The following is a 26,955-nucleotide window of genomic DNA, read 5'->3' as shown; positions in this document are numbered from 1 at the left end:
CCCAGCCCCCTGCCCCCGACTCTCCCCTCTCCCCGCAGCCCCCCGGGACCCCTCGGAGGCGGGGCCGGGCCGCAGCCGCCTGCAGGCGGGGGGGCTGGCGGGGGGGCTGGGGGCTCTGCTGCTCCTCGCCGCCGCCATCCTCTTCCTCATCATGAGGGCGATGAAGAAGCGCCAGCGGCAGCAGGGGGGGGCCGCCCGGGCGGCGCTGGCCGTCGAGAAGCACCCCAACGTGGTAGGGGCCCCCGAAACCCCCCGCCCCCCGCCCCGTGCCTCAGTTTCCCCATCTGACTCCTCTCCCCTCCCCCCCCCGCAGAGCCTGAGGTGGTTCCAGCCGGTGAGTTTGGGGCTGGGGAGGGGTGACCCCCCCAAGGGAGGGGAGGGCAGCCCTCAGCACCCCCCCATCCCCCATCCCCCCCCAATAGGGTCCTGGGGTGGGGGAGGGGCACAGCACCACCCTGCCCTCAGCCCCCCCCATCCCCCCCCAATAGGGTCCTGGGGTGGGGGAGGGGCACAGCACCACCCTGCCCTCCGCCCCCCCCACCCCCCCCCATAGGGTCCTGGGGTGGGGGAGGCACAGCACCACCCTGCCCTCAGCCCCCCATCCCCCCAATAGGGTCCTGGGGGTGGGGGAGGGGCACAGCACCACCCTGCCCTCAGCCCCCCCCATCCCCCCCAATAGGGTCCTGGGGGGGGGGGGGGGGGCACAGCACCACCCTGCCCTCAGCCCCCATCCCCCCCAATAGGGTCCTGGGGTGGGGAGGGGCACAGCACCACCCTGCCCTCAGCCCCCCCCATCCCCCCCCAATAGGGTCCTGGGGTGGGGGAGGGGCACAGCACCACCCTGCCCTCAGCCCCCCCCATCCCCCCCAATAGGGTCCTGGGGGGTGGGGGAGGGGCACAGCACCACCCTGCCCTCAGCCCCCTCCCCCCCCAAGGGTGCTGGGGTCCCCGGGCTGGGCGGGGTGCTGGGGAGGGGGTGTCCCATGGGTGGGGGTGGGGTCCCGTGGGGGTGGGGTACCCCACTGACCCCTCTGCCCCCCTCCCCCAGGTCCCCGCCGGCAAATCGTCGCCCACCCCCCAGCCTCTACTGCCCCAACGAGGGGGCAGCGAGGGGGAGGGCCCCTGCCCCTCCCCTCCCCCCGCCCCAGCAGCCCCCCACCCCCAAAGCCCAGACCAACTCGGTGGGGGTGGGGCGGCCGGGGAGGGGTCCCTCCCCTCCCCTCCCCCGCCCCCCCCGCGGCGGTTGAGGTCTCGGCGGGCTGGGGGGAGGGGCGGGGACCCCCGGGGGGGCTCCCGGCCCTGGAGGAGGGGAGCGAGGAGGAGGGGGCGGGGGCCCCAGTGCCCCTCCCCCGCGGCGGCTGCTGGAGGAGCCCATCGAGTGCTGAGGGGGGGGGGGGTCAGGGGTCAGGGGTCAGGGGGCGCGGGAGGGACTGGGGGCGCTGCTGCTGCGGGGGCCGGCACCAATAAAGAGAGGAGAGAGAGGGGCTGCCTGCGGCACTGGGGGCACTGGGAGGGACTGGGGGGACTGGGGGGACTGGGAGGCACTGGGGCACACTGGGAGGCACTGGGGGGACACTGGGGGGACACTGGGAGGGCACTGGGAGGCACTGGGGGACACTGGGATGCACTGGGGGGACACTGGGAGGCACTGGGATGAACTGGGGGCACTGGGATGCACTGGGGGACACTGGGGGCACTGGGATGAACTGGGGGGCACTGGGAGGGCACTGGGGGACACTGGGATGCACTGGGAGGCACTGGGGGGCACTGGGAGGCACTGGGGGACACTGGGAGGGCACTGGGATGAACTGGGGGGCACTGGGGTGGGCACTGGGATAAACTGGAATGAACTGGGATGAACTGGGAGGCACTGGGAGGCACTGAGGGGCACTGGGGTCACTGGGGTTCACTGGGCAGGGCACTGGGGGTTACTGGGAGGCACTGGGCGGGACACTGGGAGGCACTGGGGGTTACTGGGGGTTACTGGGAGGCACTGGAGGGCACTGGGGGACACTGGGGTCACGGGGTCACTGGGCAGGGCACTGGGGGTTACTGGGAGGCACTGGGCGGGACACTGGGAGGGACACTGGGAGGCACTGGGGGTTACTGGGGGACACTGGGAGGCACTGGGGGGTTACTGGGAGGCACTGGGGTCACTGGGGAGTTACTGGGAGGCACTGGGGGGCACTGGGGGGACACTGGGAGGCACCCGGAGGGCACTGGAAGTCCACTGGGAGGCACTGGGGGGACACTGGGAGTGCACTGGGAGGCACTGGGAGGGCACTGGGAGGGACACTGGGAGGCACTGGGATGCACTGGGGGGTTACTGGGATGAACTGGGTGGCATTGGCATGTACTGGCATGTACTGGGGGGCACTGGGAGGGACATTGGGAGGCACTGGGAGGCACTGGGGGTCACTGGCAGGGACACTGGGGGGCACTGGGGTGGTCACTGGGATAAACTGGAATGAACTGGGATGAACTAGGAGGCACTGGGAGGAACACTGGGAGGCACTGGGGGTCACTGGGGGTCACTGGGCGGGGCACTGGGGGGTTACTGGGAGGCACTGGGATGCACTGGGAGGCACTGGGCGGGACACTGGGAGGGACACTGCGAGGCACTGGGGGGTTACTGGGGGCACTGGGGGGTTACTGGGAGGCACTGGGGGTCACTGGGCGGGACACTGGAAGGGCACTGGGGGGTTACTGGGAGGCACTGGGCAGGACACTGGGAGGGACACTGGGAGGCACTGGGGGGTTACTGGGCGGGACACTGGGAGGCACTGGGGGTTACTGGGAGGCACTGGGGGTTACTGGGAGGCACTGGGGGTCACTGGGCGGGACACTGGGAGGCACTGGGGGTTACTGGGAGGCACTGGGGTCACTGGGGGTCACTGGGCAGGGCACTGGGGGTTACTGGGAGGCACTGGGTGGGACACTGGGAGGGACACTGGGAGGCACTGGGGGTTACTGGGCGGGACACTGGGAGGCACTGGGGGTTACTGGGAGGCACTGGGATGCACTGGGGGTCACTGGGCGGGACACTGGGAGGCACTGGGGGGTTACTGGGAGGCACTGGGGTCACTGGGCGGGACACTGGGAGGCACTGGGAGGTTACTGGGAGGCACTGGGGGCACTGGGGGTTACTGGGAGGCACTGGGGGTCACTGGGCGGGACACTGGGAGGCACTGGGGGGTTACTGGGAGGCACTGGGATGCACTGGGGTCACTGGGCGGGACACTGGGAGGCACTGGGGGTTACTGGGAGGCACTGGGGGTCACTGGGCGGGACACTGGGAGGCACTGGGAGGTTACTGGGAGGCACTGGGATGCACTGGGGGTCACTGGGCGGGACACTGGGAGGCACTGGGGGGTTACTGGGAGGCACTGGGGGGCACTGGGGGGCATTGGGCGGGACACTGGGAGGCACTGGGGGTTACTGGGAGGCACTGGGGGTCACTGGGCGGGACACTGGGAGGCACTGGGAGGTTACTGGGAGGCACTGGGGGGCACTGGGGGGTTACTGGGAGGCACTGGGGGTCACTGGGCGGGACACTGGGAGGCACTGGGGGGTTACTGGGAGGCACTGGGATGCACTGGGGGTCACTGGGCGGGACACTGGGAGGCACTGGGGGGTTACTGGGAGGCACTGGGGGTCACTGGGCGGGACACTGGGAGGCACTGGGAGGTTACTGGGAGGCACTGGGATGCACTGGGGGTCACTGGGCGGGACACTGGGAGGCACTGGGGGTCACTGGGCGGGACACTGGGAGGCACTGGGCGGTCTCGGCCCCGCCCCTCTCGCACCCGGGCGCCCCCACGTGGCCGCTCCCGCGCCCCCGTTCCGCCACGCCCCCGGGGGGCGGTGCCGCCCTGACCACGCCCCTTAAAGGGCCCGCGGGGCCGCGCTCCCCACGGGGAGCCGAGGGGTCCCTGCCCGCGCGTGGGGCCCCGGCGCAGGGACGGGCGGTGCTGGGGTCCCCGGGGAGCCGCGGGGTCCCCTGGGTGCCGTGGGTGCCCCGGGGTGTCGGTGCCCCCCCCCCCCCCCGCCGTGACCCCGCGTGGCCGTGGGCGGCTCTGCCAGGAGCCTGGCGCGGGTCCCTGAGCCCGCGGGGTCCCGGGTGGCAGCGTACTGGGATGTACTGGGGGGTACTGGGGGTACTGGGAGCACTGGGATGTGCTGGGAGCACTGGGGTGTACTGGGGTGTACTGGGGTGTACTGGGAGCACTGGGTTATACTGGGAGCACTGGGGTGTACTGGGAGCACTGGGGTGTACTGGGGTGTACTGGGGTGTACTGGGAGCACTGAGATATGCTGGGGTGTACTGGGAGCACTGGGGTGTACTGGGACCACTGGGAGCACTGAGTTATACTGGGAGCACTGGGGTGTACTGGGAGCACTGGGAGCACTGGGTTATACTGGGAGCACTGGGCCATACTGGGAGCACTGGGAGCACTGGGTTATACTGGGAGCACTGGGGTGTACTGGGGTGTACTGGGGTGTACTGGGAGCACTGAGATATGCTGGGGTGTACTGGGAGCACTGGGATGTGCTGGGGTGCACTGGGAGCACTGGGTTATACTGGGAGCACTGGGCCATATTGGGAGCACTGGGGTGTACTGGGAGCACTGGGAGCACTGGGATGTGCTGGGGTGCACTGGGAGCACTGGGTTATACTGGGAGCACTGGGCCATATTGGGAGCACTGGGGTGTACTGGGGTGTGCAAGGGGGTGTGCAAAGGGGAGGCAAGGGGGGGCGGGGGGCGGGAGGAGGGCGGGGCGGCAGAGGGCGTGTGCAAGGGGCGGGGCCAGTGTGCAAGGGGCGGGGCCAGTGTGCAAGGGGCGGGGCCAGTGTGCAAGGGGCGGGGCCCCGGGGTCAGGGGCATCGTAGCATCAGCACACCCCAGTGCTCCCAGTGCTCCCAGTATGGCCCAGTGCTCCCAGTACACCCCAGCACACCCCAGTGCTCCCAGTACAACCCAGTGCTCCCAGTGCTCCCAGTATGGCCCAGTGCTCCCAGTACAACACAGTGCACCCCAGCACATCCCAGTGCTCCCAGTACACCCCAGCACACCCCAGTGCTCCCAGTACAACCCAGTGCTCCCAGTGCTCCCAGTATGGCCCAGTGCTCCCAGTACAACACAGTACACCCCAGCCCACCCCAGTGCTCCCAGCCCACCCCAGTGCTCCCAGTACACCCCAGCCTACCCCAGTGCTCCCAGTGCACCCCAGCACACCCCAGTACACCCCAGTGCTCCCAGTGCAGCTGGCACATCCCAGTGCTCTCCCAGTGCTCCCAGTACACCCCAGTACATCCCAGTGCTCCCAGTGCACCCCAGTGCTCCCAGTATGGCCCAGTGCTCCCAGCCCACCCCAGTACACTCCAGTGCTCCCAGTACACCCCACCACATCCCAGTGCTCCCAGCCCACCCCAGTGCTCCCAGTGCTCCCAGCACACCCCAGTACACCCCAGTGCTCCCAGTGCACCCGGCACATCCCAGTGCTCCCAGTGCTCCCAGTACACCCCAGTGCTCCCAGTATGGCCCAGTTGCTCCCAGTACACCCCAGTACATCCCAGTGCTCCCAGTGCACTCCAGTGCTCCCAGTATGGCCCAGTGCTCCCAGCCCACCCCAGTACACTCCAGTGCTCCCAGTACACCCCAGCACATCCCAGTGCTCCCAGTACACTCCAGTGCTCCCAGTACACCCCAGCACATCCCAGTACACCCCAGCACACCCCAGTGCTCCCAGTACACTCCAGTGCTCCCAGTACACCCCAGCACATCCCAGTGCTCCCAGTACACCCCAGCACACCCCAGTGCTCCCAGCACATCCCAGTGCTCCCAGTACACTCCAGTGCTCCCAGTACACCCCAGCACACCCCAGTGCTCCCAGTATGGCCCAGTTGCTCCCAGTACACCCCAGCCCATCCCAGTGCTCCCAGTACACCCCAGTGCTCCCAGTATGGCCCAGTGCTCCCAGCCCACCCCAGTACACTCCAGTGCTCCCAGTACACCCCACCACATCCCAGTGCTCCCAGTACACCCCAGTGCTCCCAGTGCTCCCAGTACACCCCAGCACACCCCAGTGCTCCCAGCACATCCCAGTGCTCCCAGTATGGCCCAGTTGCTCCCAGTACACCCCAGTACATCCCAGTGCTCCCAGTGCACCCCAGTGCTCCCAGTACACCCCAGCACATCCCAGTACACCCCAGCACAACCCAGTGCTCCCAGTACACTCCAGTGCTCCCAGTACACCCCAGCACATCCCAGTACACCCCAGCACACCCCAGTGCTCCCAGCACACCCCAGTGCTCCCAGTACACTCCAGTGCTCCCAGTACACCCCAGCACACCCCAGTGCTCCCAGTATGGCCCAGTTGCTCCCGGTACACCCCAGCCCATCCCAGTGCTCCCAGTGCTCCCAGTACACCCCGCACATCCCAGGGCACTCCCCCCCCGTTAATCCCCGCCCGCTCTAATCCCCGGCAGCTGCGGCGGCTGAGAAAGGCCCGGGGGGGGGCGGGGGGGGGACACGACAGGGCCCCGCGACCCCCACCCCCCCCTTGCATTCCCACGCGCGTCCGGCCCCACGCGGGGCTCGGAGAGGGGCGGCAACGCCTGCCCCCCCCCGGCAGCCCCCCCGCACCCACGGGGGTGGGCGGAGCCGAGGGGCAGGGCTGCCCCCCACGCCCACCCGGGGAAGGAGCAACCGGAGCGGCCGGGCCCCGCCGGCCCCGCACCCCACGGGACCCACGGGACCCCACGGGACCCCACGGGACTCGGCATCTCCGGGCACCCCCGTGTCGTGTCGTCCCCCCCACACACACACACGTGTGACCCCCCACTCCATGGAGGCCCCCCCCGACCCGCCGGCGCGGTCCCCCACGGATGTCGGGGTCCCCCACGCGGGACAGGGCCCCGAGACGGCGGCGCAGCGCTGCAGCGCCCGGCTGCGGGGGGGGGGCCGGGAGGGCAGGTAGGGGCGGGGGGGCCGGGGGGGCCGGGGGGGCTGTGCCGTGGGGGGCTGTGCCGTGGGGTCTGTCCCGTGGGGGGGCTGTGCCGGGGGGCTGTGCCGTGGGGGGGCTGTGCCGTGGGGTCTGTCCCGTGGGGGGCTGTGCCGTGGGGGCTGTGCCGGGGGGGGCTGTGCCGTGGGGTCTGTCCCGTGGAGGGGGGGCTGTGCCGTGGGGGGCTGTCCCGTGGGGGGGGGCTGTGCCGGGGGGCTGTGCCGTGGGGGCTGTGCCGGGGTGTCTGTCCCGTGGGGGGCTGTGCCGTGGGGTCTGTCCCGTGGGGGGGCTGTGCCGGGGGGCTGTCCCGTGGGGGGCTGTGCCGTGGGGGCTGTGCCGTGGGGTCTGTCCCGTGGGGGGCTGTGCCGGGGGCTGTGCCGTGGGGGGCTGTGCCGTGGGGTCTGTCCCGTGGGGGGGGCTGTGCCGGGGGGCTGTGCCGTGGGGTCTGTCCCGTGGGGGGCTGTGCCGTGGGGGGCTGTGCCGTGGGGGGCTGTGCCGGGGGGCTGTGCCGTGGGGGGCTGTCCCGTGGGGGGCTGTGCCGGGGGGGGCTGTGCCGGGGTGTCTGTCCCGTGGGGGGGCTGTGCCGTGGGGTCTGTCCCGTGGGGGGGGGCTGTGCCGGGGGAGCTGTGCCGTGGGGTCTGTCCCGTGGGGGGCTGTGCCGGGGGGCTGTGCCGTGGGGGGGCTGTGCCGTGGGGTCTGTCCCGTGGGGGGCTGTGCCGGGGGGCTGTGCCGTGGGGTCTGTCCCGTGGGGGGGTCTGTGCCGTGGGAGGCTGTGCCGTGGGTTCTGTGCCGTGGGTGGGGTCTGTGCCGGGGGGTGGGGGTGGGGTCACACGTGGGGTCTGTGCCGTCGGGGGGGCGTGAGTGGGGGTCTGTGCCGTGGGGGGGCCGTAGGGGGGCTGTGCCGTGGGGTGCAGTGCTGGGGGGTGTCCTGTGGGGGTCGCTGTGCCGTGGGGGTGGGGGCCGTGGGTGGGGGTCTGTGCTGGGGGGTGGGGGGTCTGTGAGTGGCACCTGGAGGGGGGCCCTGTGCTGGGAGGGGTCGTCGGGGGGGCTGTGCCACGTGGGACGCCCTGGGGACATGGGGGTCCCCGTGCCATGGGGACAGGGGGGTCCCCACGTCGGGGGGGGTCCCCGTGTCATGGGGGTCCCTGCGCCACCGTGGGTCACCCTGGGGACAGGGGGGTCCCCGTGCCGTGGGGGTCCCTGTGCCACCGTGGGTCACACAGGGGACATGGGGGTCCCTGTGCCATGGGGACAGGGGTGTCCCCACGTGAGGGGGGTCCCCATGCCGTGGGGGTCCCTGTGCCACCACGAGTCACCCTGGGGACAGGGGGGTCCCCGTGTCATGGCGGTCCCTGTGCCATCGAGCGTGACACAGGGGACAGGGGTGTCCCCACGTGAGGGGGGTCCCCGTGCCGTGGGGGTCCCTGTGCCACCGTGGGTCACACAGGGGACAAGGGGGGTCCCCACGTCAGGGGGGGTCCCTGTGCCACCACGGGTCACCCTGGGGACAGGGGGGTCCCCGTGTCATTGCGGTCCCTGTGCCATCGAGTGTGACACAGGGGACAGGGGTGTCCCCACGTGAGGGGGGTCCCCGTGCCGTGGGGGTCCCTGTGCCACCGTGGTTGCCACAGGGGACATGGGGGTCCGCGTGCCATGGGGACAGGGGGGTCCCCACGTCGGGGGGGGTCCCCGTGTCATGGGGGTCCCTGTGCCACCACGAGTCACCCTGGGGACAGGGGGGTCCCTGTGCCGTGGGGACAGGGGGGTCCCCACGTCGGGGGGGGTCCCCGTGCCGTGGGGGTCCCTGTGCCACCGTGGGTCACACAGGGGACAAGGGGGGTCCCCACGTCAGGGGGGGGTCCCCGTGCCACCCCAGGACACCCTTGGGGACAAGTCTGTGTGCGTGTCCCCCTCCCCGTGCGCAGCCGTGTCCCTTGCACACGCGTGTGTCCCGCGGCGTGGCCTTGACCTTGCCGGCTTAGTGCAGGCAGGGAGCGGGCAGCGCTAATCCCCCCCCGCCCCCCGCGCTGCCTGCACCCTGCCGGTGGGCGGGGCGGTGGGCGGGGAGGTGGGCGGGGCGGGGAACCCTGCCCCGCCCACCTCCCTGCCCACCGCCCCGCCCCGCTCCGGCGCTTCAGCGCCATGGGCGAAGGGGAGCCCAGGTAGAGCGGGTGGGGTTACTGGGAATACTGGGGGGTTACTGGGAGATGGAGGGGTGGGAGAGGGGGTACTGGGACCCCGGGGCGGGGGCGGCTGGGTGAGGTGGTGGCAGGAGTGGGGGGGCAGTGGGAGGTTGCTGGGGCCCGGCGGGGAGCGCTGGGAGGGTGACTGGGGGATGATGAGGCAGCACTGGGGGGGGTACTGGGGGTTACTGGGGAGGGGGGGGGCATTGGGTAATGGGGAGGCAGCGGGGGGCACTGGGGGTTACTGGGGCGTGGAGGGGCAGGAGTGGGGGGTACTGGGGGGTTACTGGGGGTGGGGAGGGAAGGAAGGGGGGTACTGGGGGTCGAGGAGCAGGAGTGGGGGGTACTGGGAGATGGGGAGGGTAGGAGGGGGTACTGGGGGTTACTGGGAGATGGGGGGTACTGGGGGTTACTGGGGGTGGAGGAGCAGGAGGGGGTACTGGGGGTTACTGGGGGTGGAGGGGCAGTGGTGGGGGGTACTGGGGGACGGAGGGGCAGGAGTGGGGGGTATTGGGGGTTGCTGGGAGATGGGGAGAGCAGGAGTGGGGGGCACTGGGGGTTACTGGGAGGTGGAGGAGCAGGAGGGGGGTACTGGGGGGTTACTGGGGGTGGGGAGGGCAGGAGGGGGTACTGGGGGTTACTGGGAGATGGGGGTACTGGGGGTTACTGGGGAGTGGAGGAGCAGGAGGGGGGTACTGGGGGTTACTGGGAGATGGGGAGGGCGGGGGGGTACTGGGGGACGGAGGGGCAGGAGGGGGTACTGGGGGCTTACTGGGGCCTGGGGGTATCAGCGGGGAGTTACTGGGAGGTTACTGGGGGATGATGAGGCAGCAGTGGGGGGTACTGGGGCACGGGGGGGCTGTAACGGGGGTTGCTGGAAGTTACTGGGGGCTGTGGGGCAGCAGCGCGGGGGGTGTGGGCTGGGGGGCGTTACTGGGTACTGGGAGGCGCGGGGAGGGTTACTGGGGCGCACTGGGGGCACTGGGAGGCGCTGGGACGGGGGGCTGCGGCGGTCGGTACCGGCACCTCCCCGGGGCGGCCCTGCCCGCCCCCGCCCCGCCCCTGCCCCGCCCATGCCCCGCCCATGCCCTGCCCTGCGCCCGGGCCGCTGCGGGCATCGGCACCGCAACAGCCCGGGAGCGGGACACCCCCCGGGGACCGGGACCCCCGGGACCCCCCCCGGGACCGGCCCGGCCAGCCCAGGTGGGGATGCGGGGGGTCCCCGGTCCCCGGTTGGGGGGGTCCCAGTCCCCAAGGGGGGGTTCCGGTGGCGGGGGTCCCGGTCCCCAAAGGGGGGTCCGGTGGCGGGGGAGTCCCGGTCCCCAAGGGGGGTTCCGGTGGCAGGGGTGTCCCGGTCCCCAAAGGGGGTGCCGGTGCCCAAAGAGGGGTCCCGGTGGCAGGAGGGGTTCCCGGTCCCCAAAGGGGGTCCCGGTCCCCAAGTGGGGGGCTCCGGTGGCAGGGGGGTCCCCGTCCCCATAAGGGGGGGTCCCGGTCCCCAAGGGTGGGTCCCGGTGGCAGAGGGGGTTCCCGGTCCCCAAGTAGGGAGGGGGTCCCGGTGGCAGGGGCCGGCCCCGGTCCCCCCGGGGGGGTGTGCCGGTGGCAGGGGGGGGTCCCGGGCCCCGAGGGGGCCCCGGTGCCAGCCCTGTCCCGCAGCATGGCGGACTACCTGATCAGCGGGGGCACCGGGTACGTGCCCGAGGACGGGCTGACGGCCCAGCAGCTCTTCGCCACCTCCGACGGCCTCACCTACAAGTGCGTGAGCCCCCCCCGGCCCCCCCCGCCCCCACCCGGGGCTGCCCCCCACCCCCCCCCCCCCCCCCGGGGACCGGCCCTGGGGTCCCCAACCCCGGCTCCAGGCCCTGGGGGGGGGGGGGAGACACACGACGGGACCCCCCCGGTGTCCCCACACCCCCCACCGGGGGTGTCGCTGCGGGGGCTGGGGATGTGGATTTTTGGGGGTCCGGCCATGGTGACCCCCCGCCCTTCATCCCCTCCTCAGTGACTTCCTCATCCTCCCCGGCTTCATCGACTTCACGGCGGACGAGGTGGTGAGTCCGGACCCCCCCGGCCCGCAGCCCGGGACCCCCGGGTGACATCCCTGGGGTGACATCCCTGTCCCCCCCCCGGGTGACATCCCCGGGGTGACATCCCTGTGTCCCCCCCGGGTGACATCCCTGGGGTGACATCCCTGTGCCACTCCCCCAGCAACATCCCTGTCCCCCCCGGGTGACATCCCCGGGGTGACATCCCTGTCCCCCCCAGGTGACATCCCTGGTGTCCCCCCTCAGTGACACCCCTGTGCCACCCCCGGGTGACATCCCTGGGGTGACATCCCTGTCCCCCGTGACATCCCGGGTGACATCCCTGTGCCACTCCCCCAGCAACATCCCTGTCCCCCCCGGGGTGACATCCCCGGGGTGACATCCCTGTCCCCCCCCCGGGTGACATCCCTGGTGTCCCCCCTCAGTGACACCCCTGTGCCACCCCCCGGGTGACATCCCTGGGGTGACATCCCTGTCCCCCTCCAGAGTGACATCCCCGTGCCCCCCCCAGGGTGACACCCTGTGCCCCCAGGGTGACATCCCATTCCCCCCCCAGTGACATCCCGTGCCCCCCCAGGTGACATCCCTGTGCCCCCCAGGGTGACATCCTTGGGGTGACATCCCCGTGCCCCCCAGGTGACATCCCTGTCCCCCCAGGTGACATCCCGTGCCCCCCCAGGTGACATCCCTGTACCCCCCGGGTGACATCCCGTGCCCCCCCCGGGGTGACATCCCTGTCCCCCCGGGTGACATCCCTGGTGTCCCCCCCGGGGTGACATCCCTCTGCCCCCCCTCAGGGTGACACCCCCGGGGTGACATCCCTGGGGTGACACCCCTGTCCCCCCCCGGTGCCCCCCCCCGGGGTGGCGGGGGGGGGGCGCAGCCCGGGGCCCCGCTGGGCGGGGGTTGGGGGTGTTGGGGTGCGGGGGTGTTGGGGTGCGGCCCCCCCGAGGGGGCGGAGCGGAAGGGTCCCTGCCCCGCCCAGGACCTGACGTCAGCGCTGACGCGGACGCTCACCCTGAAGACCCCGCTCATCTCCTCCCCCATGGACACCGTCACCGAGGCCGACATGGCCATCGCCATGGCCGTGAGCGGGGGGACGGGGGGGGACAGGGGGACATGGGGGGGACATGGGGGGACATGGGGGGGGGACATGGGGGGGTATGGGGGGAGGACATGGGGGGTATGGGGGGACATGGGGGGTATGGGGGGGACATGGGGGGGACATGGGGGGTATGGGGGGGACATGGGGGGACATGGGGGGTATGGGGGGGACATGGGGGGGTATGGGGGGGGACATGGGGGGGGACATGGGGGGTATGGGGGGGACATGGGGGGGGACATGGGGGGTATGGGGGGGGGACATGGGGGGGACATGGGGGGTATGGGGGGGGACATGGGGGGGGACATGGGGGGACATGGGGGGTATGGGGGGACATGGGGGGGGACATGGGGGGACATGGGGGGTATGGGGGGGGACATGGGGGGGACATGGGGGGACATGGGGGGTATGGGGGGGACATGGGGGGGACATGGGGGGGACATGGGGGGGTATGGGGGGGACATGGGGGGGACATGGGGGTATGGGGGGGACATAGGGGGGACATGGGGGGTATGGGGGGGACATAGGGGGGACATGGGGGGTATGGGGGGACATAGGGGGGACATGGGGGGACGACATGGGGGTATGGGTGGGGACATGGGGGGGTATGGGGGGACATGGGGGGGGACATGGGGGGGTATGGGGGGGACATGGGGGGACACGGGAGGGGTATGGGTGGGGGGACATGGGGGGGACATGGGGGGGTATGGGGGGGGACATGGGGGTATGGGTGCAGGGGGACATGGGGGGGACATGGGGGGTATGGGTGCAGGGGACATGGGGGGGGACATGGGGGGTATGGGTGGGGGACATGGGGGGTATGGGTGCAGGGGACATGGGGGGACATGGAGGAGGTATGGCGGGGGGACATGGGTGGGGACACGGGGGGGGACGTGGGTGGGGACATGGAGGGGGACATGGGTGGGACATGGGTGCAGGGGACATGGGGGGGGACACATGGGGGGGACACATGGGTGCAGGGTGGGGGTGCCGGGTGGGGGTGCCCGTCTCCCTGCTGGGTCACAGCCTGTGTGGTTGTGGGGTCGGGGTGCCCACCCCGTCCGGTTTGGGGGTGCAGGGTTTGGGTGCCCGCCCCTTTCCAGGTTGGGGGTGCAGGGTCGGGGTGCTCCCCCACCCACCCATGGGGCCCCCTGACCCCCGCCCCCCCAGCTGATGGGCGGCATCGGCATCATCCACCACAACTGCACCCCGAGTTCCAGGCCAACGAGGTGCGCAAGGTGAAGGTAAGGGGGCCCAGCGCCGCGCCCCCGCCCCGCGCCCCAGCTCTGCATCCCCCAACTCCGTGGCCCCCAACTCCGTGGTCCCCCAACTCCGTGGCCCCTCAACTCTGCAGCCCCCAACTCCGTGGCCCCCAACTCTACGCCCCAACTCTGTCACCCCCAACTCCGTGGCCCCCAACAACTCCGCGGCCCCCAGCTCTGTGACCACCAACTCCGCGGCCCCCAACTCCGCGGCCTCCAACTCCGTGGCCCCCAACTCCGTGGCCCCCCAGCTCTGTCACCCCCAACTCCTGTGGCCCCCAACTCTGTGGCCCCCAACTCCGTGGCCCCCAACTCCGTGGCCCCCAGCTCTGTCACCCCAACTCCGCGCCCCCCAACTCCGCGCCCCCAACTCCGCGGTCCCCAACTCCGTGGCCCCCCAACTCCGTGGCCCCCCAACTCCGTGCCCCCCAACTCCGTGCCCCCCAGCTCCACGGCCCCCCAACTCTGTGGCCCCCAACTCTGTGGCCCCCCAACTCTGTGGCCCCCAACTCTGTGGCCCCCAGCTCTGTCACCCCAACTCTGTCACCCCCAACTCTGCGCCCCCAACTCTGCAGCCCCCAACTCCGTGGCCCCCAACCCTGTCACCCCCAACTCCGTGCCCCCCAACTCCGTGCCCCCAACTCCGTGCCCCCCAGCTCCACGGCCCCCAACTCCGTGGCCCCCCAGCTCCGTGGCCCCCAGCTCCGTGGCCCCCAACTCTGTGGCCCCCCAACTCCGTGCCCCCAACTCCGCGGCCCCCAGCTCCGCGGTCCCCCAACTCCGTGGCCCCCACTCTGTGCCCCCAACTCCGCGTGCAGCCCCCAACTCCGCGCCCCAACTCCGTGGCCCCCAATCCCGTGGCCCCCCAATCCGTGGCCCCCCAGCTCCGCGGCCCCCAGCTCCGCGGCCCCCAACTCCGTGGCCCCCCAACTCCGCGCCCCCAACTCCGCGCCCCCCAACTCCGCGCCCCCCGCCCTGCCCGCCGCCTGCCTCTGTTCCTCCCCCCCCAGAAGTTCGAGCAGGGCTTCATCACGGACCCGGTGGTGATGAGCCCCACGCAGACGGTGGGGGAGGTGTGGGAGGCCAAGCTGCGGCACGGCTTCCCGGGGATCCCCGTCACCCAGACGGGCCGGCTGGGCAGCAAGCTGGAGGGCATCGTCACCTCCCGCGACATCGACTTCCTCGCCGAGAGGGACCACGGCACCCGCCTGGGCGAGGTGGGGGAGCCGGGGGGCGTGGGGCGGGCGGGGGGATGCTGGTGGGATGTGGGGCAGGGACACAGGGGTGGGACGGGGAAGAGGGTGGGATGTGGGGCAGGGGTGTGGGGCAGGGAGGGAGGGGTGGGAGTGGGGGAAGAGGGTGGGATGTGGGGCAGGGATGTGGGATGTGGGGCAGGGAGGGAGGGGTGGGAGTGGGGGAAGAGGGTGGGATGTGGGGCAGGGAGGGAGGGGTGGGAGTGGGGGAAGAGGGTGGGATGTGGGGCAGGGAGGGAGGGGTGGGAGTGGGGGAAGAGGGTGGGATGTGGGGCAGGGGTGGGATGTGGGGCAGGGATGTGGGGCAGGGAGGGAGGGGTGGGAGTGGGGGAAGAGGGTGGGATGTGGGGCAGGGAGGGAGGGGTGGGATGGGGAGGGTTGGGGGATGCTGGTGGGATGTGGGGCAGGAGTGAGGGACGTGGGGTAGGGATGTGGGGCAGGGACACAGGGGTGGGACGGGGAAGAGGGTGGGATGTGGGGCAGGGGTGTGGGGCAGGGAGGGAGGGGTGGGAGTGGGGGAAGAGGGTGGGATGTGGGGCAGGGGTGGGATGTGGGGCAGGGAGGAAGGGGTGGGAGTGCGGGAAGAGGGTGGGATGTGGGGCAGGGGTGGGATGTGGGGCAGGGAGGAAGGGGTGGGAGTGGGGGAAGAGGGTGGGATGTGGGGCAGGGATGTGGGGCAGGGAGGGAGGGGTGGGAGTGGGGGAAGAGGGTGGGATGTGGGGCAGGGAGGGAGGGGTGGGATGGGGAGGGTTGGGGGATGCTGGTGGGATGTGGGGCAGGAGTGAGGGACGTGGGGTAGGGATGTGGGGCAGGGACACAGGGTGGGACAGGGAAGAGGGTGGGATGTGGGGCAGGGGTGGGATGTGGGGCAGGGAGGAAGGGGTGGGAGTGGGGAAGAGGGTGGGATGTGGGGCAGGGGTGGGATGTGGGGCAGGGATGTGGGGCAGGGAGGGAGGGGTGGGAGTGGGGGAAGAGGGTGGGATGTGGGGCAGGGGTGTGGGGCAGGGAGGGAGGGGTGGGATGGGGAGGGTTGGGGATGCTGGTGGGATGTGGGGCAGGGGTGGGACACAGGTGGGACGGGGAACAGGGTGGGAGTGGGGGAACAGGGTGGGACGTGGGGCAGGGGTGGGACGTGGGGCAGGGACGTGGGGCAGGGACACGGGGCTGGGACGGCTGGGGCGGGCGGGCGGGCGGGCGGCCGGCGGGGACAGCCTGGGGTGGCCGCGGGTGCCGACGGCCGCTGGCCCCGCAGGTGATGACCAAGCGCGACGACCTGGTGGTGGCTCCGGCCGGCGTCACCCTCAAAGAGGCCAACGAGATCCTGCAGCGCAGCAAGAAGGGTACGGCCCCGCCCCGCCACGCCCTGCCACGCCCGCGCCCCCTCCCCGTCCTTGGGGTCACCTCCATGTCCCCCTGTCCCCATCCCTGGGGTCACCTCCACATCACCCCGTCCCTTGGGGTCACCTCTGTGTCACCTCATCCCTTGGGGTCACCTCCATGACCCCCACCCCTGGGGTCACCTCCATGTCCCCCATCCCTTGGTGTCACCTCCACATCACCCCGTCCCTTGGGGTCACCTCCATGTCCCCCTGTCTCCATCTTGGGGTCACCTCCATGTCACCCCATCCCTTGGGGTCACCTCCATGACCCCCATCCCTGGGGTCACCTCCATGTCCCCCCATCCCCATCCCTGGGGTCACCTCCATGTCACCCCACCCCTGGGGTCACCTCCATGTCCCCCATCCCTTGGTGTCACCTCCGTGTCCCCCATCCTTGGGGTCACCTCCATGTCACCTCCGTGTCCCCATCCTTGGGGTCACCTCCATGTCCCCACTGTCTCCATCTTGGTCACCTTGTCACCTCATTGTCCTCCATGTCACCCCACCTCCTAGGGTCACCTCCATGTCCCCCATCCCTTGGTGTCACCTCCGTGTCCCCCATCCCCATCCTTGGGAGTCACCTCCATGTCCATCCTTGTCACCTCCATGTCCCCTGTCTCCATCTTGGGGTCACCTCCATGTCACCTCATCCCTTGGGGTCACCTCCATGACCCCCATCCCTGGGGTCACCTCCATGTCCCCCTGTCTCCATCTTGGGGTCACCTCCGTGTCCCCCCATCCCCATCCTTGGTGTCACCTCCATGTCACCCCACCCCTGGGGTCACCTCCATGTCCCCCATCCCTTGGTGTCACCTCCGTGTCCCCCATCCTTGGGGTCACCTCCATGTCCCCCTGTCTCCATCTTGGGGTCACCTCCATGTCACCCCATCCCTTGGGGTCACCTCCATGACCCCCATCCCTGGGGTCACCTCCATGTCCCCCCATCCCCATCCTTGGTGTCACCTCCATGTCACCCCACCCCTGGGGTCACCTCCATGTCCCCCATCCCTTGGTGTCACCTCCGTGTCCCCCATCCTTGGGGTCACCTCCATGTCCCCCTGTCTCCATCTTGGGGTCACCTCCATGTCACCCCATCCCTTGGGGTCACCTCCATGTCCCCCATCCCTGGGGTCACCTCCATGTCCCCCATCCCTTGGTGTCACCTCCAAGTCCCCCATCCCCATCCCTGGGGTCACCTCTATGTCCCCCTGTCCCCATCCCTTGGGGTCACCTCCATGTCACCCCACCCCTGGGGTCACCTCCATGTCCCCCATCCCTTGGGGTCACCTCCACGTCCCCCCATCCCTTGGGGTCACCTCTATGTCACCGCACCCCCGGGGTCACCTCCCTGTCCCCCCATCCCGACGTGTCCCCCCCCCAGGGAAGCTGCCCATCGTCAACGACAGTGACGAGCTGGTGGCCATCATGGCCCGCACGGACCTGAAGAAGAACCGGGAGCACCCGCTGGCCTCCAAGGACGCCCGCAAGCAGCTGCTGTGCGGGGCGGCCATCGGCACCCGCGAGGACGACAAGTACCGCCTGGACCTGCTGGTGCAGGCCAGCGTCGACCTGGTGGTGCTGGTGGGTGGGCACCCGGAGGGGGAGGGGTGGGGGTGGGACGGGATGGAGATGGATGGAGATGGGGATGGAGATGGGGTGGGGATGGGATGGGATGGGGTGGAGATGGATGGAGATGGGATGGGACGGGATGGAGATGGATGGAGATGGGATGAGATGGAGATGGGATGGGGTGGAGATGGGATGGAGATGGGATGGAGATGGGATGGAGATGGGATGGAGATGGGATGGGATGGAGAGGGATGGGGATGGGATGGAGATGGAGATGGGATGGGACAGGATGGAGATGGATGGAGATGGGATGGGATGGGGATGGAGATGGGATGGGATGGAGATGGATGGAGATGGGATGGAGATGGGGACGGGATGGACATGGGATGGAGATGGGATGGTGTGGGACGGGATGGAGATGGGATGGAGATGGGATGGAGATGGGATGGGGTGGAGATGGGATGGGATGGGGTGGAGATGGATGGAGATGGGATGGGACGGGATGGAGATGGATGGAGATGGGATGGGATGGAGATGGATGGAGATGGGATGGGATGGAGATGGAGATGGGATGGAGATGGGATTGGGATGGGATGGGACGGGATGGGATGGAGATGGGGATGGAGATGGAGATGGGATGGGGTGGAGATGGAGAAGGGGATGGAGATGGATGGAGATGGGATGGGATGGAGATGGAGATGGGATGGAGATGGATGGAGATGGATGGAGATGGATGGAGATGGGATTGGGATGGGATGGGACGGGATGGGATGGAGATGGGGATGGGATGGAGATGGGGATGGAGATGGAGATGGGATGGGGTGGAGGTGGGATGGGGTGGAGATGGAGAAGGGGATGGAGATGGATGGAGATGGGATGAGATGGGTGCCCCCCATCTGCCCGGGGCACGGACACCCCTCCCGCGACGTCCCCGTCCCTGCGTGCCGCCCCGTGGCACCCCAGAGCACCCACGCTGTGCGTGTCACCGTGCCTGTGTCCCCCCATGCCATGTCCCCCACGCCGTGTCCCCAGGACTCGTCCCAGGGGAACTCCATCTACCAGATCAGCATGATCCACTACATCAAGCAGAAGTACCCCGACCTGCAGGTGATCGGGGGCAACGGTGAGTGCGGGGACACGGGGGGCTCGGGGGACACGGAGGGCTCGGGGGGCTCAGGGGGCACAGGGGGACACGGGGGGCTCGGGGGACACGGGGGCTCGGGGGGCACAGGGGGACATGGGGGCTCAGGGGGCACAGGGGACGTGGGGGGCACAGGGGGACACGGGGGCTCGGGGGACATCGGGGACACGGGGGGCTCGGGGGCACAGGGGCTCGGGGGACATCAGGGACACGGGGGCTCAGGGGGCACAGGGGACGTGGGGGCACAGGGGGACACGGGGGCTCGGCGGACATGGGGACACAGGGGACATGGGGGCACAGGGGACGTGGGGGCACAGGGGGACGCGGGGGGCACAGGGGGACGCGGGGGCTCGGCGGACATCGGGGACACGGGGGCTCAGGGGGCACAGGGGACACGGGGGGCACAGGGGACGTGGGGGCACAGGGGGACACGGGGGCTCGGGGGACATTGGGGACATGGGGGCTCAGGGGGCACAGGGGACGTGGGGGGCACAGGGGGACACGGGGGCTCGGGGACATCGGGGACACGGGAGGCTCAGGGGACACGGGGCACAGGGGGACATGGGGGCTCAGGGGACATGGGGGACATGGGGGACACAGGGGCTCAGGGGACACGGGGTACACAAGGGGACACGAGGGGACACAGGGGGACATGGGGGGACACAGGGGGACATGGGGGCTCAGGGGACACGGGGGCTCGGGGGCGCAGGGAAGGACAGGGGGATGCCGTGGGGCAGGGGGTGGCTGCGTGGGGTAAGGAGTCGGGGTGCCGTGGGGCAGAGCTCGGGGTGCCGTGGGGCAGGGAGCAGGGCGGGGGGAGGACCGGGGTGCCGTGGGGTGCCAGCGTCGGGTGCCGTGGGGCGGTGAGGCGCAGGACTGGGGTGCCGTGGGGCAGGGCTCGGGGCTGCAGGAACCGGGGTGCCGTGGGGGGGGGGGGGTGTCCCCCCCGGAGCGGGGGGCCCTCGCCTCCCCTGACGGCGCGGGGCCCCGCCGGGCGCGCAGTGGTGACGGCCGCCCAGGCCAAGAACCTGATCGACGCCGGCGTGGACGCCCTGCGGGTGGGCATGGGCTGCGGCTCCATCTGCATCACCCAGGAAGGTGCGTGGCGCTGCCGCGGCGTCCCCACGGCACGGCACCGTGCCACCGGGCTCCCCGGCACGGTGATGTGGTGTCCCCACGGCACGGCACGGTGCCACCGGGCTCGCCGGCACGGTGATGTGGTGTCCCCACGGCACGGCACCGTGCCACCGGGCTCCCCGGCATGGTGCCGCGGTGTTTCATGGCACGGCATGGTGCCACCGGCCTCCCCAGTACGGTGCCATGGTGTCCCCACGGCACAGCACGGTGCCACCGGGCTCCCCGGCACGGTGATGTGGCGTCCCCACGGCACGGCACGGTGCTACCGGGCTCCCCAGCACGGTGATGTGGTGTCCCCATGGCACGGCACCGTGCCACCGGGCTCCGCAGCACGGTGCCGTGGTGTTTCATGGCACAGCATGGTGCCACCGGCCTCCCCAGTACAGTGCCATGGTGTCCCCACGGCACAGCACGGTGCCACCGGGCTCCCCAGCATGGTGATGTGGTGTCCCCACGGCATGGCACGGTGCCACCAGGCTCCCCAGTACGGTGCCACGGTGTCCCCACGGCACAGCACGGTGCCACCGGGCTCCCCGGCACGGTGATGTGGTGTCCCCACGGCACGGCACGGTGCCACCGGGCTCCCCGGCACAGTGATGTGGTGTCCCCACGGCACGGCACCGTGCCACCGGGCTCCCCGGCACGGTGATGTGGTGTCCCCACGGCACGGCACCGTGCCACCGGGCTCCCCGGCACGGTGATGTGGTGTCCCCACGGCACGGCACGGTGCCACCGGGCTCCCCGGCACGGTGATGTGGTGTCCCCACGGCACGGCACGGTGCTACCGGGCTCCCCAGCACGGTGATGTGGTGTCCCCATGGCACGGCACCGTGCCACCGGGCTCCGCAGCACGGTGCCGTGGTGTTTCATGGCACAGCATGGTGCCACCGGCCTCCCCAGTACAGTGCCATGGTGTCCCCACGGCACAGCACGGTGCCACCGGGCTCCCCAGCATGGTGATGTGGTGTCCCCACGGCATGGCACGGTGCCACCAGGCTCCCCAGTACGGTGCCACGGTGTCCCCACGGCACAGCACGGTGCCACCGGGCTCCCCAGCACGGTGATGTGGTGTCCCCACAGCACGGCACGGTGCCACCGGGCTCCACAGGATGGTGCCACGGTGTCCCCATGGCACGGCACGGTGCCACCAGGCTCCCCAGTACGGTGCCGCAGTGTTTCATGGCACGGCACTGTGCCACCGGGCTCCCCACTATGGTGCCATGGTGACCCCTCGGTATGGCTCGGTGCCGCGGTGTCCCCATGGCACGGCGCGGTGCCCCAGCGGGCTCTGTCCCCTCTCCGGCAGTGATGGCGTGCGGGCGGCCGCAGGGGACGGCGGTCTACAAGGTGGCCGAGTACGCCCGACGCTTCGGCGTGCCCGTCATCGCCGACGGCGGCATCCGCACCGTGGGGCACGTGGTGAAGGCGCTGGCGCTGGGGGCCTCCACCGGTGAGTGGGGAGACCCGGGGGGGGGACGCTTGGGGACACCCCGCACCCCCACGGCGGTGCCCACCATCCCCGGCTCGTGGCCATCGCACCCATAGCGGTGCCCACCATCCCCGGCTCGTGGCCATTGCACCCATAGCGGTGCCCACCATCCCCGGCTCGTGGCCATTGCACCCATAGTGGTGGCCAGCGTGCCCGGCTCGTGGCCATCGCACCCATAGTGGTGCCCAGTGTCCCTGGCTCGTGGCCATCGCACCCATAGCAGTGCCCACCATCCCTGGCTCGTGGCCATCGCACCCATAGCGGTGGCCAGCGTGCCCGGCTCGTGGCCATCACACCCATAGCGGTGCCCAGCGTGCCCGGCTCGTGGCCATCGCACCCATAGCGGTGCCCACCATCCCCGGCTCGTGGCCATCGCACCCATAGCGGTGGCCAGCATGCCCGGCTCGTGGCCATCACACCCATAGCAGTGCCCACCATCCCTGGCTTGTGGCCATCACACCCATAGCGGTGGCCAGCGTGCCCGGCTCATGGCCATCGCACCCATAGTGGTGCCTACCATCCCCGGCTCGTGGCCATCGCACCCATTACAGTGCCCACCATCCCGGCTCGTGGCCATCACACCCATAGCGGTGGCCAGCGTGCCCGGCTCGTGGCCGTCGCACCCATAGCAGTGCCCACCATCCCCAGCTCGTGGCCATCGCACCCATAGCGGTGGCCAGCATCCCTGGCTCGTGGCCATCGCACCCATAGCGGTGCCCACCATCCCCGGCTCGTGGCCATCGCACCCATTACAGTGCCCACCATCCCCGGCTCGTGGCCATCGCACCCACCGCGGTGGCCAGCGTGGCTGGGGCGCCCATGCGGGCGCCCGGGGGGTGTCTCTGACGGGGGCGTCCCCGTCCCCGTCCCCCGCAGTGATGATGGGGTCCCTGCTGGCGGCCACCACGGAGGCGCCGGGCGAATTCTTCTTCTCGGAGGGCGTCCGGCTGAAGCAGTACCGCGGCATGGGCTCGCTGGACGCCATGGAGAAGAGCAGCAGCAGCCAAAAACGCTACTTCAGGTACAGGACGGAGCGGTTTGGCGGGGGTCTGGGGGGGTGTCCCCGTGTCCCCCCCAAGCCCTGACCCCCCCGCCTCGCCCCGCAGCGAGGGTGACAAGGTGAAGGTGGCGCAGGGGGTGTCGGGCTCGGTGCAGGACAAGGGCTCCATCCATAAGTTCGTCCCCTACTTGATCGCGGGGATCCAGCACGGCTGCCAGGACATCGGGGCCAGGAGCCTCTCGGTGCTGCGGTGAGCTGGGGGGGGACACGGGGACGGGGGGACGGGGGGACGGGGGACAGTGGAGGGTGACACCCCCCCGCCCGTGTCACTGTCACCCTCCGGCAGGTCCATGATGTACTCGGGGGAGCTGAAGTTCGAGAAGAGGACGATGGCGGCGCAGATCGAGGGGGGGTCCACGGGCTCCACTCGTAAGTGGGGGCGGGGGACAAGGGGGGGCGGGGGTCAGGGACGCTGCGGCAGGGACCACGTCAGATCCGGCTCGTGTGCCCCCCAGGCACCCGGTTACGCCAGTGCCAGTATGGGGGGCACCCAGTTGCCCAGTGGTGGGTATGGGGGGCACCCAGTTGCCCCAGTGCCAGTAATGGGGGGCACCCAGTTGCCCCAGGGCTGGGTATGGGGGGGCACCCAGTTGCCCCAGTGGTGGATTTGGGGGGGCACCCAGTTGCCCCAGTGCCAGGCTTGGGGGGGGCATCCAGTTGCCCCAGTGCTGGGCTTGGGGGCACCCAGTTGCCCCAGTGGTGGGTATGGGGGGCACCCAGTTGCCCCAGTGCTGGGTATGGGGGGGCACCCAGTTGCCCCAGTGCTGGGTATGGGGGCACCCAGTTGCCCAGTGGTGGGTATGGGGGGCACCCAGTTGCCCCAGTGCCAGTAATGGGGGGGGCACCCAGTTGCCCCAGGGCTGGGTATGGGGGGGCACCCAGTTGCCCCAGTGGTGGATTTGGGGGGGCACCCAGTTGCCCCAGTGCCAGGCTTGGGGGGGGCATCCAGTTGCCCCAGTGCTGGGCTTGGGGGGCACCCAGTTGCCCCAGTGGTGGGTATGGGGGCACCCAGTTGCCCCAGTGCTGGGTATGGGGGAGGGGCACCCAGTTGCCCCAGTGCTGGGTATGGGGGGGGGCACCCAGTTGCCCAGTGGTGGGTATGGGGGGGCACCCAGTTGCCCCAGTGCCAGTAATGGGGGGGGCACCCAGTTGCCCCAGTGCCAGGCTTGGGGGGGGCACCCAGTTGCCCCAGTGCCAGGCTTGGGGGGCACCCAGTTGCCCCAGTGCTGGGCTTGGGGCACCCAGTTGCCCCAGTGGTGGGTATGGGGGGCACCCAGTTGCCCCAGTGCTGGGTATGGGGGGGCCCCCAGGTGCGCAGTGGTGGGTATGGGGGGACACCCAGTTGCCCCAGTGCCAGTAATGGGGGGGGCACCCAGTTGCCCCAGTGGTGGATTTGGGGGGGCACCCAGTTGCCCCAGTGCCAGGCTTGGGGGGCATCCAGTTGCCCCAGTGCTGGGCTTGGGGGCACCCAGTTGCCCCAGTGGTGGGTATGGGGGGCACCCAGTTGCCCCAGTGCTGGGTATGGGGGGGCACCCAGTTGCCCCAGTGCTGGGTATGGGGGGGCACCCAGTTGCCCCAGTGGTGGGTATGGGGGGTACCCAGTTACCCCAGTGCCAGTAATGGCGGGGGTCCCAGACCCCCCATCACCCCAGTGCTGTGTACTGGGGGGGTCCCAGACCCCCCATGGCCCCAGTGCCGGTTTGGGGGTCCCAGCCCCCCCCTTGCCCCGGCGCAGGGTGCAGGCTGGCGTGGCCGTGCTGGGGGCCCGGCTGTGGGGCACCCCCAGGGCTGTGCCACCGTGGGGACACCCCAGTACTGGGGGTACTGGTCCAAACTGGGATTGGGGGAGCAGCCAGGAGGGACGGGGGTCCCAGGCGGGGGTCAGGGCTGCCCCCCCCCCCCCCAAGTGACAGGCGGGGTGCAGGCGGGGTGCAGCCGTTGCTTTAATTCACACCGTGGGGTGCCCCAGCACCCATGGGTGCCCCCAGCCCTCCCCGGGGGGTCCCAGCCCCCAACATCTCCCCCCGCCCTCGTGGCACCCGGCTGCGCCGGGGGCTTCTCCCCCCGGACCCCCCGAAACGGTGCAGCACGTCTGGGGGTGCAGGGGGAGGCGGGGCTTGTGCCGGGAGGGCGGGGCTTGCGCAAGGGGCGGGGCTTCTTGTGGCAGGTTGGCCGGTCAGTTTGGCCACTGGTTGGCCAGTTGGGTGGCGGGCTCGTGGGCAGTTGCTGGTTGGCCAGGCGGCGGGGCTGCTGGTTGGCTGGCTGCGGTGCTGGTTGGCTGCGGTTGGTTGGCTGCGGTGGGTTGGTTGTGGTTGGTTGGTTGTGGTTGGTTGGCTGCGGTTGGTTGGCTGGTTGAGATGCTGGTTGGCTGGGGTTGGTTGGCTGACCAGGATGCTGGTTGGTTGGCTGCAGCGCTGGTTAGCTGTGGTTGGTTAGTGGTGGTGCTGGTTGGCTGTGGTTGGTTGGCTGGTAGAGCTGCTGGTTGGTTGTGGTTGGCTGGCTGACCAGGATGCTGGTTGGTTGGCTGTGGTTGGTTGGCTGTGGTTGGTTGGTTGTGATTGGTTGGCTGTGGTTGGTTGGCTGACCAGGACGCTGGTTGGTTGGCTGCGGTGCTGGTTGGCTGTGGTTGGTTGCCTCGTTGGCCAAGATGCTGGTTGGCTGGTCGAGATGCTGGTCAACTGGCCGGTTGAGCTGCTGGTTGGCTGGCCAGGATGCTGGTTGGCTGTGGTTGGTCAGCTGGTTGGCTGGTTGGTCAGCTGGTTGGTTGTGTGCCCAGGATGCTGGTTGGCTGGCGGGTCGGCAGCCCGGGATGCCGGTTGCCCACTTGGCCACCTTGGCCGTGCTCTCCATGAGACGTCACCAGACAAGGCCGGGCCGGGCCCGGGCGGTCGTGGCGCTGCCGGCACCGCTCGGGGTGAAGCCGGGCAGCGCTTCAGGGTGGCGCGTCCTCACCGGCAGCCCCGGGGCCGCGGCACGTGCCAGGCGGCCGCCTCGGCAGGGACAGAGCCAGGGTGCCGGTGCTGGGCAGCTTGGTCGGGGCGCGGTGCCGGTGCTGGGCGGCTTGGCTGGACCATAGTGTCGGTGCCAGGTGGCTCGGTCACGGCACGGTGCCGGTGCCAGCCTGGCTTGGTCGGAGCGTGGTGCCGGTGTCGGGTGGTGCCGGTGCTGGGTGGTGCCGGTGCCAGGAGGCTCGGTCAGAGCATGGTGCCAGTGCCGGATGGCTCAGCTGGAGCGCGGTGCCGGTGCTGGGTTGTGCTGATGTTGGTGCCGGGAGGCTCGGTCGGGCTCGGTGCCGGTGCCAGGTCGCAGGGACGGAGCGCGGTGCTGACGTCCGGCTGGATCACGGCGCTGGCTTGGCCAAAGCACGGTGCCGGTGCCAGGTGGTGCTGGTGCCGGGAGGCTCGATGGGAGCACGGCGCGGTGCCAGGCCACAGGGTCCGACATCGCGGTGCCAACGTCTGTCCGGATGGCGGTGCCGGTGCTGGTGCGTCCGGGCGGGGGGCCGGGGGGTTGCCGTGCCGCGTGCCGGGCCGGTGTGACCGTGTAACCTTCTCTCTCTTTCCCGCCCATGCCGCTGCCGTAGCTTTACGGTTCTGCCACGTAAGTACCGGCTCGTGCCCCGCTCCCGCCGGGGCCGCGGGGTGACAGAGGGGGGGCAGGCGGGGTTGGGGTTGGGGTGGGGGGCTCAGGGTGCCAGGGCGGGGGGCACCCCCCCGATTTCCCAGCCAGGATCTGACGTGGTGCCGGCGGCAGCGACGGCGGGGGGCGGGGGTGCGGGACCCCCCCGGCTCATCCCCGCCCCCCCCCGCTCTGCCCCGCAGTTACGAGAAGCGGCTGTACTGAGGAGGGGCCGCGGGCCGGGGGGACCCCCCGCCCCCGCCGCCGCTAGTGCCGCACCGGGACGCTGCCGGGGCTGGCTTTGCACTACGGGCTGGACCCCTGGCCAGCCCCCCCCCTCGCCGGCACCCCACGGCCATCGGGCTACCGGGACCCCCCCGCCTGCCCCCGCCCCCCGGTACCTGCCAGGGACCATGGGGCTTTTGGGGGGGCCCCGGGGGGGCTGCACCCTGTAGGGGTGGCTAGGACATAGCACCCGCTGCTTGCCCCCCCCCACCCCCCCCCGAACCCCACTTTGCCCCGGGAGGGGGGGGGGGCCGGGGCAGGGACTGCCCCCCCCCCGGCCCCTCACCGGGGCTCCCTGCCGGCGCGGGGGGCTGGGCTGTGCCCCCCAGCCTGGCGTCGCTGCGGGGGCAGCAGCCCCCCCCGCCCCCAATCTTGGGGGAACCCCCCCGCACCCCGGGGTGCCGGGGCGGCACCGCGCTGTATCCAGGTA

The 26,955-nt window shown here is 71.0% G+C and overlaps 1 protein-coding gene and 1 long non-coding RNA gene across 2 annotated transcripts; both read left to right on the top strand.

Moving 5' to 3' along the window:
• Window positions 1-73: 73 nt before the first annotated feature.
• Window positions 74-1,093, top strand: LOC140659448 (uncharacterized). Its single transcript, XR_012045143.1, has 3 exons — window positions 74-232; window positions 314-334; window positions 1,049-1,093. It is a non-coding gene; the product is annotated as an uncharacterized lncRNA (long non-coding RNA).
• A 5,735-nt stretch (window positions 1,094-6,828) lies between these two features.
• IMPDH1 (inosine monophosphate dehydrogenase 1) lies at window positions 6,829-26,887 on the top strand. The gene is given in 17 exon segments (XM_072862583.1): window positions 6,829-6,977; window positions 10,842-10,940; window positions 11,188-11,236; window positions 12,216-12,317; window positions 13,503-13,536; window positions 13,539-13,576; window positions 14,605-14,811; window positions 16,100-16,187; window positions 17,608-17,807; window positions 18,828-18,918; window positions 19,939-20,034; window positions 21,380-21,523; window positions 22,439-22,583; window positions 22,669-22,812; window positions 22,909-22,973; window positions 22,976-22,991; window positions 26,444-26,887. Coding segments are annotated over 17 exon segments (1,668 nt in total). The 5' UTR covers window positions 6,829-6,849; the 3' UTR covers window positions 26,466-26,887.
• Window positions 26,888-26,955: the final 68 nt, after the last annotated feature.

This window comes from Ciconia boyciana, chromosome 1 (assembly GCF_034638445.1).
Source record: "Ciconia boyciana chromosome 1, ASM3463844v1, whole genome shotgun sequence".
NCBI classification, from domain to species: domain Eukaryota; kingdom Metazoa; phylum Chordata; class Aves; order Ciconiiformes; family Ciconiidae; genus Ciconia; species Ciconia boyciana.
Note: the sequence above shows the minus strand (reverse complement) of the source record. Positions and strands in the feature narration are given on the sequence as shown.